The 13,901-nt window shown below is 38.7% G+C and overlaps 1 protein-coding gene across 1 annotated transcript; it reads right to left on the bottom strand.

The window, feature by feature from the left end:
* Positions 1-11,235: 11,235 nt before the first annotated feature.
* Positions 11,236-12,894, bottom strand: ZNF594 (zinc finger protein 594). Its single transcript, XM_042780497.1, has 2 exons — positions 11,847-12,894; positions 11,236-11,702 (listed from the first exon to the last, which is right to left on the bottom strand). The coding sequence occupies exons 1-2, from the start codon at positions 12,892-12,894 to the stop codon at positions 11,236-11,238; spliced, it is 1,515 nt and encodes a 504-aa protein (XP_042636431.1).
* Positions 12,895-13,901: the final 1,007 nt, after the last annotated feature.

Genomic DNA, 13,901 nt, shown 5'->3' with positions numbered 1-13,901 from the left:
TAATCCCCTTTTACTAGTTAATGCTTCTTTATACTAAATTTTCCCTGTTCAAGTTACTAGTGTGACTTCTGTCTCCTGCCTGGACACATGCAGGATGGATGTGATCCTGTCTAAAGCAGATATATAGAGATGTGAAAGGGACAGGACCAAAGAGTCATCCATAATAAATAATAGCTACTTCTGCTTGACCATCTGCTCTGTGCAGGTCTAGAACTCTAATGAGGTAGACACTCTTATCCTATCTTATTGGTGGGGAAACCAAGCAGCTCCAATGTAGCACAGCCCAAGGTCATGCTAGAAAGATGCAGGATTTGGCTGTTATTATAGCCAGTTATTGATAAACCAGCTGACATCAAGTTGATCCAATATATGGCGACTTCACGTGTTTCAGAGTAGAACTATGCAGTTTTCAATGGCTGTGGTTACAATGGCTGTGACCTTTCAGAAGTAGGTTGTCAGGCCTGTTTTCTGAGGCATCTGTGGGTTGGCTCACAATACCCCCTTTTGGTTCATAGCCAAGTGCCTAACTGTCTGTACCCCTGGGGACTCCATAAAGTTAATACAACCACCTTCATCAAAGGACATGAAGGAAATGATGATTTACAGGTGAAACGAGCTAAGTAGGTTTTTCTAAAGCAAGAAAAGCACAGGGAAAACTTAAGTTGTTATAACTTTTATCGGATCTAGTCCTAAAATAAATAAGAGAAGTTTACGTCTGCCTGGAGACTTTCTCACCTTCATCACACTGGGATGCCTCTTCTCTGGTGTGAACCCTCTGAGGTTGAATAAGCTCTGAACTCCATCTGTAGGCTTTCCCAAAAAGTTTCTTTTCCCTGTGAATTCTCAGATGCTGACTTAGGCATGAGCCCTGACTGAAGGCCTTCCCACACTCACAGGGCCTTTCTCCTGAATGCATTCTCTGATGTTGGACAAGATGAGCACTCTACCTGAAGGACCTCTATGTTCATGATGTCGGTAGAGTTTCTCTCTAGTAAGACTTCTCTTGTGCTGAATGAGGTTTGAGCTCTGACTGAAAGTTTTCCACAGTCCCTACACTTACAGGGTTTCTCCCAAGAATGAACTCTCTGGTGTACAGTAAGATGTGAGTTATAAATGAAGGCTTCACCACATTCACCACATTCGTGGTCTTTCTTCTCTGTGGGAGTTTTCTTATGGGTGACACTCACCTGCCTGAAACTTTCCCCCTGAGCAAGGGACTTCCTCAGTTTCTTCCCTTCGGGGTTTCCCTGTTGCTGCTCTAAGGTACTTTCAACTTCAGAGGCAGCTTCAAATGTAGAGGTGTCGGCAGCAAGGTTTTCTGGGAACACCTATGATTCCACTTCAGCAAAGGGCGGTTCTGGTAACGATCCTTTGTCCTTGGGCACTGGGTCATGGTCTGCAACAATTGATGGAAGATATAAATATACCTGTTGTGGGTGTATGGAGAAATGACACTTGGATTAGGATCTACATTTCTGGCAAGGAGATAAAAGCTTAAAAAATATTCAATGCACGTATGACAAAGTCTGGGAGGATATTTACTCAAATATCACCAATGGTTATCTCTTGGTGATGGGATGGTACATGGGAGAGAGTTTTTCTTTTTACAAATCTTTCTTCTGATGATCTGTTTTGCTTGTTTGTTAGTTTTTCCCCTAAGGAACACTACAAAAAAATTATTAGAAAAATAATTTTTTTTTTTTTTAATTGTGATTTGGGTGAAAATTTACAGAGCAAATTCACTTTCCTACAGCAGTTCGCATACACTTTGTCTCATGACATTGACCACAATTTACCACAATGCAGCAGCTCCCCTCCCACTTCCTCCTGATAGTTACCTCTTCCCTGTGTCCATCCCTCCGTGAAATCCTGCCCCCTGAGCTGTCTCCCTGTGCATAAGCAGCCCTTTCTTCTCCCATGATTGTTCTCTCCAAGGAGTGTATCTACCTCAGGTAAATGTTCAACTCACATGCCTGTCTTCTGTTTGGCTGGAAGCCACAGGTGTGGGTTCAGTTCCAAACCTGAAGGGCAGCTAGGGGCCATCCATAGTCACAGTGGTTCCACAGGCTCTATCGGACCAGCAAACCTGCCCCCACCCCCGCTTTTTTTTTTTCCCAAATGATTTTGACTTTTGTTCCACATTGTTCTCCCTCTCTATCCGAAAAATAAAATAATTTTTAAAGCAGGATATTCCTTTTAGGATTTACTCTTTAAAAATAAGGGAAAATGTCATATCCTCAAGGACTTCAGGAATGGTCAACAGATGTTGTAAGGAAGAGAAAAACATGAAAGATGAATCATTAGGATAAGGGTAAGGGTGTTTCTAAAGACAGAGAGCGTCTCCCTGTCTGTCTCTGTACTCCTTACCATTTCTCTGCCCCATGAATCTAGCACCATGGTTCCCCAAGAGCGGGCTCCTCTGTTGCAGGGTGGGCTGCCGGCTCCCTGCCTTCTGTCTGCATGGTACCCTCTACCCTCCCTCCAGACCTTCTCTGTGACAGGAAGAGTGCTTTGACTTTTTTTTTTTTTTTTTTTAAATGGCATGTCTGTAACACTCTCTATAGTCTACAATAGATTAAAAAAAATTGCTTGAAGATAACTCAAGACCATTTGATTTAAAAAATAAACTTTTAAAAATGGGTTAGATGCTTGTGGTTAAATAAATCTATAGCATGCTTACTGTTAAACAAACAATAGCTAACTTCTTTTTAAAAGTAAAGTATCAAATTGATAAATGAAGAGAAGCTTACCAAAGAAAACAAGAAAAGAAAAAGTCTAGAAGAAAGGCAGAGAGGAAAGGTGAGCCAGGAGGTAAAAACATACTTAGGAACAAACTCTAAGATTGCTCTCCATTTCTAATTTTTCCCATTTTGTTGTTAACAAGAATTCTGTTTTTCAAATGATTTCATTTGGTGGTAGTGACTGGGGATAGTTTGGGGTGTAAAACCAAATATTATAGACAATCTTCTTGATTAGCAGCATCGTGATGTTAAGTATGGTTCATGATGTTACAGAGGTCATCAAGGACAGTCCACAGTCCTCAGCTCTAAGTCTATTATTTTGAAGTCTAGTGTTTGCCACTGGGGTAGAGAAGAGGATATTTGAGGAATGTACACAGGCAGGGTAAGTTTTTGCAGTAAATCTGAAGTGCAGAAGTGCTGATACAGAGAGTTTCAAACAGGGCTCTTTAGATGGGGAGCAGGTGATAGACAAAGGTAGTGACAGCTATATCTCGTGTGAGAGTGAAGTATGGCTTCAAAAGTGTGTTTAATGGGGTCTTAAAAGCTTGTGAGTAGCCATCTAATATACAACTATTGATCTCTACTTGTCCAGAGAAAGATGGAAACCAAAGACTCAAGAAAATATAGGACTAATTTCTACATGAAAAGGGCCTCATCTACCCTGAGACCAGAAGAACTAGATGGTGCCCAGCTACTGCTACTGACCATTCTGATCAGGGCTACGATACCCTGATAGAACAGGAGAAAAATGTGGAGGAATAGAATCTCAAATTCCTTAAAAACAAACAAACAAAACAGATTTACTATCCCAGTAGTCTGGTGGACTCTAAGACTATTGCTCTGAGAGATACTCTCTAAACCTTGAACCAAAACTAGCTGCTGAGGTCACCTTTTAGCTTAATACCAGATTGCCTCAAAAATAAAGAATATCACTTCTGAGTACTGTGCTCCCTTAAAAAATCACCTGTGAGAGACCAAACATGAAGAAAGGCCTGGCAATCTACTTCCCTAAAAATTCAGTTACTGAAAACTCTATGGAGCACAGTTCTACTCTGACACATGGAGTTGCCATGAATTGGAGTCAAGTTGACAGCAACTTTTTTTTTAAAATACATTTTATTGAAATATAATTTATTTAGAGTGAAATACACAAAACTAAAGTGACATGGGTCAATGAATTTTTTTTTTGCAGTGTTCTCTCCCCTACCCTCCCATGCCTAGTAACCAACAAAGAAAGTTTCCTTCCATATATAAACTTCCCTTGACTTTTTACAATAATGGACTAATATTATACTTGTCCCTCTGTGATTAACTTATTTCACTCAGCACAGTGTCCTCCAAGTTCATCCATGCTCTGTGGTGTTTTGCAGATTCTACATTACTCTTTAGTGTTGCATAGTATTCCATTGTGTGTATGTACCATGGTTTGTTTATCCATCCTTCTGTTAATGGGCATGTAGATTGTTTCTATCATTTTGCTATTGTAAATAGTGCTGTGAATGAACATGGGTGTGCATATACTTGTTTTTGTCCTGGCTTCTCACTTCTTTAGGATATATACCTAGTAATGGGATTGCTGGGTCAAATAGTATTTCTAATTCCATCTTTTTAAGGAATTGCCATACTGCTTTCCACAGGGGTTATATCATTCGACAGTCCCACCAGCGGTGTATGAGAATCCTAATCTCTCCACATCCTCTCCAGCATTTGTTATTTTCTGTCTTGTTGAACTTTGCCATTAGTGCTGGGGTGAGATGGTATCTCATTGTTGTTTTGATTTGCATCTCTCTGATGGCTAATGATCATGAGCATTTCTGCATGTATTTGCTGGCCACCTGAATATCCTCTTTGGTGAAGTGTCCATTCATGTCTTCTGCCCATTTTTTAATTGAATTGTTAATCTTTTTGTTGTTGAGGAGTTGGAGTTTTCTGTGAATTTTTGAGGTAAGTCCCTTGTCAGATATGTCATTGCTGAATATTTTTTTCCCAGTCTGTAGGTTCTCTTTTGACATTTTTGGCAGTGTAATTGTCAACCAGGTATGAATTTGTTGCTGTCATTTTGTTATGTGCTTTTTTGTGGTGTTGCTGATTTCTTTGTTCTATATAACTTTCTGTGCTGAGCTCATTTTGTTTATGAATCATATCACTTCCTTCTTCGCTATTGTTTTAGTATCGACAGCAACTTCTTTGTTTTCTTTTCTTGTTGTTGTTCTTCTTCTTCATAGCTGTAACTAGTGACACAATCTCTCTATCCTCCCCTCTTATTTCCTAGACTCCTTTTAGCCAACCTCTCTACCTGTTAATTAACTATGTCAGTATTGGTAAGCATGTCTCTTCCTCACCTTAATGTGCTGTACTTTAAGAATTTGGGCATTTCTTAACAAACATCATATAGACAGCACTGTGGAACTCATGTTTAGAAAAACTTTGGCTTTAACATAAATTTATCAAATTTGTTGTGGCTTTTTGGACACTAAAACAAAAATATGTTAAATGAAAATAACTTATTCTTTATGTATATAAAAATGTTTGAGAAGAGTTTTTTGTTGAAATTTTCTTTGGGAGATATTTGTCTTTCTACAGATTTATAATTACATTCTTCTGATTATAATACAAATTTGTTTCTTAACCATTTTATTACTTAAGCAAATATTCAATTGTTGTTGCTGTTGTTATGTGCTGTCGAGTCAGACCTGATTACACTGTATTGTATAACAGAGTGGATGTAATGTTTTTATTGTCTAAAAATATTTAATATTCTATGTGACTGGTAGACTTTTCTGATCATTCAAATTGAATATGAAAAACAGAAACAACTTGCCTACAGTGTATTTCAGCTGTTATCCCATCCAATTGTATAATAACATTGGTGTATTATAAGTAAATTGAATGTCTGAAGATTTAGATTTATATAGCAAATAAATTTGAAAGTGATTATTTGATTTACAAAATAAGCTTTCATTATTCAAAAGAAAAAGAAAAAAAAAAAGACCAAACATTCAACAATTACTTTAAAACAAAGATGAGACTGTAAGGGGGCAGGGAAACTAGATTAGTGGAAACAAAACAACCAGAAAGGAAATACTGAGTATGTTCATGTATTGTGAAAAACGTAGTCAATGTCACTGAACACTCTGTGAATAAACTGTTGAATGACAACCTAAACTGCTCTGTAAACCATTACCAAAAACACAATAAACATATTACTTAAAAAAAAAGTTTTAAGAGGCATGAGAAATTTAAAAGAGAAAGGATCTCAAGACTGGGCTCTGAAGCTCAGGAAGAGGTCTTATGGATTAGGGGGAGTCAAGAGCAGTGGAGATGATAAGGCAGGGAGTGAATGAAATATTGTCTAGTGTTTTTTTAGGGCTCTCTAAAGGTAGGAGATGCTATTCCTCTTCAGTTTTAAGAGGAATGGTTTTGCATCCATCGTCAAAAAGAATGTTTCAAGACCTGTCCTGAAATACAGTGCTGTCACTGATAGGATAATATCCATACGACTACAAGGAAGACCAGTTAATATTCACCTCTCTGCCCTCCAGTTGATTCCAACTCATAGCGACCCCTCCTTTGGTTTCTGAGGTGGTATCTCTATGGAAGTGGATTGGCCAATCTTCCTACTGAGGAGTAGCTGGTGGGTTTGAACCTCCAGTCTTCTGGTTAGCAGTCAAATGCCTTCAGCACTACGCCACCAGAGCTTCCCAGTTAAGACTATTATTATTAAAATTTACACACCAACCACTAAAGCCAAAGATGAAAAAATTGAAGATTTTTACCAACTTTTACAGTCTGAAATTGACCAAACATGCAATCAAGATTTATTGATTGTTACTGGTGATTGGAATGTGAAAGTTAGAAACAAAGATGCAGCATACAGTAGTTAGAAAATATTACTTTGGTGTTAGAAATGATACTGGAGATTGTGTGATAGAATTTTACAAGAGTAACAACTTAGTAATTACAAATACACAATAACATAAATGGCAGCTATACAAATGTACCTCATCAGATGGAGTACAGAGGAATCAGATTGACTACACATGTGGAAAGAGGTGATGGAGAAGCTCAGTATCTTCAGTCAAAACAAGGTCAGGAGCTGATTGTGGAAAAGACCATCAGTTGCTCATATGCAAGTTCAAGTTGAAGCTGAAGAAAATTAAGACACATTCACAAGAGTCAAAATATGATCTTGATTATCGCACCTGAATTCACAGACCATCTGAAGCACAGATTTGATGTACTAAACACCAGTGACTGGAGACCAGATGAGTTGTGGAATGACATCAAGAGCATCATACATGAAGAAAGCAAAAGGTCATTAAAAAGACAAGAAAGGAAGAAAAGACCACAATGGATGTCAGAAGAGACTCTGAAACTTGCTCTTGAACAGAAAGTAGCTAAAGGGAATGGAAGAAATAACAAAATAAAAGAACTGAACAGAAAATTTCAAAGCGCAGCTTGAGAAGACAAAGTAAAGTATAATGAAGTGTGCAAAGACCTGAAGTTAGAAAACCAAAAGGGCACTTGGCATTCTCAAGCTGAAAGAACTAAAGAAGAATCCAAGCCTCAAGTTGCAATATTGAAGGATTCTATGGGCAAAATATTGAAAGATGAAGGAAGCATCAAAAGAAGATGATTGTACAGAGATAGAGTCACTGTACAAAAAAGAACTGGTTGATGTTCAACTATTTCAGGAGGTGGCTTATGATCAAGAACCAGTGGTATTGAAGAAAGAAGTCCAAGCTGCACTGAAAGAATTAGTGAAAAACAAGGCTCCAGGAATTGATGGAATACCCATTGAGATGTTTCAATAAACAGATGCCACACTGGAGGCAATTACTTGTCTATGGCAAGTAATTTGGAAGACAGCTACCTGGCCAACTGACTGGAAGAGATCCATACCTGTGCTCATTCCAGAGAAAGGTGATCCCACAGAATGTGGGCATTATTGAATAATATCATTAATATCACATGCAAGTAAAATTTTGCTGAAGATAATTAAAAAATGGTTGCAATAGTATATTGACAGGGAACTTCCAGAAATGCAAGCTGGATTCAGAAGAGGATATGGAATGAGGGATATCATTGCCAATATCAGATGTATCTTGGCTGAAAGCAAAGAATACCAGAAAGATGTTTATTTGGGTTTTATTGACTATACAAAGGCATTTGACACATATTAGACACTCAATTAGTATTTGTTGAATAACTTTTATTTCAACATTCATGGTTGAAAACATTTCCAAACTGTAACAATTCATTTTTGCCCTGTGCTTTGAAAAGTTTAATGCACTCTGTATAATTCAAGCTTTATCAAGGGAGAAATGAAGAGCTTTGTCTTTCAATTTGGGATCTTCATGCAATAGTTAATATTCCAAAAAAGTCCAAGGCAAATTATATATCTGCCCACAAAAGGGATAAAAAGACTAATGAAAATGGTAAGTTACTTGTTTTTGCCTAGAATTTTAGAACCTTAGTCCAGTTATGGCATGCCAATCAGAAGCATGATTGGTGGTTATACATACATCTGAATAGCAAAAAATAGAACCAATTATTCCTTAATGCAGTTAGGTAAACAAAATCTTTTAAAACATGGGGTACATGAGTAAAATAGAGGGTCTTGATGTTTACAAAGTTGGAAACCACCTTTAAGTCCCTTTCAACGTCTGGCTTTCCTTGTAAAGAATTATCTGACCCATCTCTCTCACTGTATAGCCTGTAAAGACAGGAAAAGGAATTGGAGATTGGCTTTTTGCCTTCTTTTCTGAAAATAGAATGTTAAGATGTTCCAGTTAGTTAGCTCTGGTGGTGTAGTGCTTAAGGCATTTGACTGCTAACCAGAAGGCTGGTGGTTCAAACCCACCAGCCACTCCTTGGAAGGAAGACTGGGCAATCTATTTCCGTAGTGACTGCTTCAGAAACCCAAGGAGGGGTCACTAGGAGTCGGATCCGACTTGACAGCAGTGAGTTTGGTTTGGTTTTTTAAGATGTTCCAGTTAGCTAAAGATTTTGATTAATTATAATCTGGAATAACTAAAAAATAAATAAGTATATTCAGATTTTAATCCAAGTATATCACAAGTGATAGCTACTTTGAATTCCTTTTGCTCCCCAAATATATGTAAAGATATTCTCATGTAAAAAGATTATTAGGTTATGTGGGATTACTAAGAAGCTAAAACTTTTGAGGCAGGGATAGGGGCTGGCAGGCTTCTCAAGCCCCTGTACCACGTACTATCCACAAGCAGCCAACTTTCACTGAGTCTGGATGGACTTCCCTCTTCAAGACATCCACTACTGTCCAGGATGCCCTCTGGGGAAATCTGAGCCCCTGATGCTTTGAATTTTTAACAGTTTACATTCTTTACACCAACAAGACACCACTCTATCTTATGTATTTCATATTTTGTTTGTAAGTGCTTCGTCTTTTGTTTAAAAACTATTAAAGCTCCAGATTTCCCTATATCAACAGTAAATTTCAGCTTTCTCTTGTGAAACTCAAAATTTATCCACGAGATAGATTATTTTATCACCATTTTACTAATGAGGAAAACAAGGTTAAATAATTTACTTAACAAGTCACAAAGCTAAGATACAAACCTTTATCTGACTGCTTCCAAACTCTGTGCTCCCTCCACTACACCACATTGACTCTATTAAGACAGTTTATTTGGAAGTAGATTGCCCAATCTTCCTTCCAAGGAGTGGCTGGTGGGTTAGAACAGCCAGCTTTCTGGTTAGCAGTCAGATGCCTTAGGCACTATGCCACCAGAACTCCCTATTAAACTAAAGATTTCCTTAAGACTATGGGTTCCCCTTAGGATGCACTGCCACTGCTCAGGTCACATTGAAATCCTTGCTTCTAATGGTTTCCACTTACTGGGACTCTAAATACCCATGGGCAAGGTTTCTCAACTTTTGCACTATTGGCATTTTGGGCCAGATAACTTTCTGTAATAGGGGGCTGTTTGGTGCACAGGATTTTTACAGCATCCTTGGCCTTAGCTCAGTAAAAGTCCTGTAGTATTCCTCTAGTGGTGACAAGTGAAAATGCCTCCAGACATTGCCAAATGTCCCCTGGGGGTGGGGGACAAAAATCAACCTGGATGAGAACCACTGAGCTAGAGGAAAGAAGAGAGCAAGAGATAAAAACATGACTCTCCGCCCGGCATCTCACAAGTTCTTCTCATTGAGGAAAGGTTATGAGATTGAGATTCTTATCTGATGACCCTTTAAAATTATTATACAATCTACCAGCACTTCAGAGTACAGGAAATATTTGATGATTGAATATGATTGCACAGATAGGCAGAGCCTACTTATTACTATCAATTATTGGATTAAATTATGACTGGCCTCATCCCAGAGTTCTATTTAGACTCTCCAGTCCTCAAATGAATTGTGCCCAAATACAGATCCCAGGTTCAGGACAAAATTACAGTAACCTAACCTTTCAAATGAGATGCTTTCTTCTAATTCCGACCGACTCACACCACCTAAATCCTCTGCTCTGGCACTCAGTCTAAGTCCATTCCCAACATCACTGCTCTCCTGACTCTCACTCATTCATTTCCTCTACCCACTTCTCTTTTTCTGGGGAACATCTGCCTTACCTCTTGTGGCCTATCAAGTTATTTCTGTTATTTGTTTCCTATCAATTAGTGGATCATTCTCATTAGTAGTATCACGTAGGCATAAACATTTTTTAAAGAAAGGCAGTAAGGAAAAAACACATAAAATACATATCTAAGGGGAAGAATTTATCCCAGAGAGAGATTTAATCACCCTAAAGTACTTAAAGTTGATTTCTTCTTGTCACTGGTTTAGGCAGACAAGCATGCATTGTCTCCGTCCATGAAGAATTTAGTGAAGTTGTTGCCAAAGTGATTTCTAGTGATTTTAAAGAGAATAGAAGTCTCTCTAAAACATTCTCAAGTAATTATATCTTTGGGACCAAACACCAATAGCAACTTTGAGGCAGAGAAAAGGCTTTTATGTCTAAGAGTTTTTCTTTCTGATTACAGTTGCATATTTACCACTTATTAGGACCTCTCCCATGTTTTCCTATCTGCAAACAGTTTTTTTAAATAAAAAGTCCAGATAGTGCAAAAAGATGTAGTTTCCATCTGGCTTTTCCTAAATTCATTAGGTTTTGTTGTCTATTAGAATAAGTCCTGTTTGAAGATCCTCTCACATTCCCCAAAGTCCTTTCCACTGTGAAGTTTTTGATGTTTAATGAAAGTTGTGTGTCCGCTGAAGGCCTTCCCACAGTTGTTACATTCAAAGGGCTTTTCTCCAGTGTGAATTCTTTGATGACTAATAAGGTGTGACTTCTGACTGAAAGCCTTCCCACATTCAGAGCATTCATAGGGCTTCTCCCCAGTATGAACACAATGGTGTTTAATAAGATTAATAAGATCTGAGCTGCCCCTAAATGATTTTCCACATTTACTGCACACATATGGTTTTTCTCCACTATGAATTCTACGATGCCTCATAAGGTCTGAGCTTTATTGAAAGTTTTCCCACATTGTTGACATTCATATGGCTTCTCTCCTGAATGAATTACCTGGTGTCTGATGAGCCCTGAGCTGCCTCGAAAAGTTCTGCCACATTGATTATACTGATACGCTTCCTCTTCTTTGTGAATTCTGTGCTCTTCCCTATGTTCCACAACCTTACTGAAAGTTTTCTCACTTTCAAGTTTCTCTCCAATGTGCAATTTCTGATGCTTAAGGAAAGCTGTACGCCACATGAAGGGTTTTCCACATTCTTTACATTCATAGGGTTTCTCACCACTATGGATTCTCTGATGTTGAATAAGGAGTGAGCGTTGCCTGAAGGCTTTCCCACATTCATTACACTGAAAGGGCTTTTCCCCAGTATGAATTTTCTGATGTGTAACAAGGTGTGACCTCTGGCTAAAGGCTTTCCCACATTCACTACATTCATAGGGTTTCTCTCCAGTATGAATTATCCAATGTCGAATTAGATCTGAACTTCCCCGGAATGTTTTTCCACACTCAGTACATTCATAACGTTTTTCTTCCCTACTCATTCTCTGCTGTTCAATAAAGTTTGAGTTGGGAGTGCAGACTTTATCACCTTCAAGTCTCTTTCCAGTATGTAGTCTCTGATGTTTCAGAAAAGCTGTGTGCCCACTGAAGGATTTCCCACATTCATGACATCCATAGGGTTTCTCTCTACTGTGGAGTCTCTGGTGTTCAGTAAGGCGGGAACGCTGCCTGAAGGCCTTTTCACATTTGTTACACTTGAAAGGTTTCTCTCCAGTATGAATTCTCTGATGTGTGACAAGGTGTGAACTTTGACTCAATGTTTGCCCACATTCATAACACTCATAGGGTTTCTCTCCAGTGTGAATCCTGTGATGTATAAGATCTGAGCTTTGATTGAAGGCCTTTCCACATTCATTGCATACATATGGCTTCTTTCCACTATGGATTCTCTGGTGCAGGACTAGGTTTGAGCTCCCCTTGAAGGCCTTCCCACACTCTTCACACTCATAGGGATTCTCCCCACTATGGAGTCTCTTATGTCTAACCAGATTGGAGCTCTGATTGAAGTATTTCCCACATTCATTGCAATTATAAGGTTTCTTTCCTGTATGAATTCTCTGATGTATAATAAGATTTGAACTTTGATTAAAGTCTTTTCCACACTCATTACATTTGTATGGTTTCTTTCCTGTATGAATTCTTTGATGTATCATCAAATTGGAGCTCTGGTTGAATGTTTTTCCACATTCCCTACATTCATAGGTGTTCTTTATATTATTAATTTTCTGAGGTTCTGTTAAGTCAGACTTCTGTTTGAAGCTTTGGCCACAGATCTCGTATCTGTGGGATCTTTCTGCTGCAGAAAGTATTTTTGCTCCTTTGTTACATTTCTGGCTTCTCTCTCCTGCAATGGGTTTCTTTAAGATGAGATTAATTTCCTTGATTCCTCTCTCTTGGAAAGGGGAATGTCTTACTTCATCCTCTGAGGGGCTTACCCAGTATCTCACTGACCTGTCCTCAGGGTCACTGGTTTCAACTAGTCCACACTCCTGGGAGATCTGTCTTTGGAGTCTTTCTGACACAACCCTCATTGAATCTTTTTCTTTAGATTTATATCTTGACTTCCATTTCTTCATCTTATTCCTGGTCTCAGACTCTGAAATGAAAAGTAGACCATTCTATAATTCCTAAAATACAAATATCACCTATTCCCTATACTGGGAAGGCTAACAGAGAATAAACAAGGGAAGAACAAAGAACACAGAAGAATATACCTTCCCTGAGACTGAGATTCAGAGCTTATCAGTGAGATTACAGCTCCCATGACATACACCCTGCTTGTGAAGAAACTTGGCAGAGTATGGGCTGGAGTTGGTCTGTGGGAGTGGCCTGCAGGGTGGTGGAGAAATTCACTGGAGGTGAGTAGTGTGGAGCTGGTCCACAGGGATTGGACCACTGGATGGTGTGACTGAATCAGAACTGGTTCCTAGGAAGGAGCCCACTAGGGTGAGTACCAACAGGCCTCCCACAACTTGATCTGCAAGCAGCCACACCAAATAGCAATGATTAAAGCAAACAGAAAACTCTAGTACTAGGAAGAGAAGTCCTTCTTTTCTCTGGCCATGCACTGTCCTTCCAGCATCCCCTATTGACAAAGTTTCAATCTTGTGCCAGCTGACAAAGGAGAACATATACAGGGTCTAGCTCAGTAACACAAACAAAGCAAAGAAGGGTGGGTTTAGAGCTGAGAAGTAATTAATAACTGGCACACTAGTTGTCTTATCTAGTGCTGCTGTAACAGAATTAAAACAAGTAGATGACTTTAATGAACAGAAATATATTTTCTCACAGTTTATGAGGCTAGAAATCTGAATTCAGGGTGTTGGCTCTAGGGGAAGACTATCTTTCTCTGTTGGCTCAAGGGAAGGTTCTTGTCTCTTTTCAGTTTCCATTCCTTGATGATCATGGTGATCTTCACGTGGCATGGTATCTATCTTCCTCCACATCTGCTTGCTTCTCTGTCCTATCTGCTCTTTTTAGATCTCAAAGGTGATTGGTTGACTTAAAACATCCTACACTAATATGGTCCTTAATATAACAAAGAAAACCCATTTCCAAATGGGATTATAACCAAAGGTATAGG

This window comes from Orycteropus afer, unplaced genomic scaffold (assembly GCF_000298275.1).
Source record: "Orycteropus afer afer isolate SDZICR_OR568_19922 unplaced genomic scaffold, OryAfe1.0 scaffold00042, whole genome shotgun sequence".
Lineage (NCBI taxonomy): Eukaryota > Metazoa > Chordata > Mammalia > Tubulidentata > Orycteropodidae > Orycteropus > Orycteropus afer.
The sequence above is the reverse complement of the archived record's forward strand: the minus strand, read 5'-3'. Positions and strand labels throughout refer to the sequence as shown.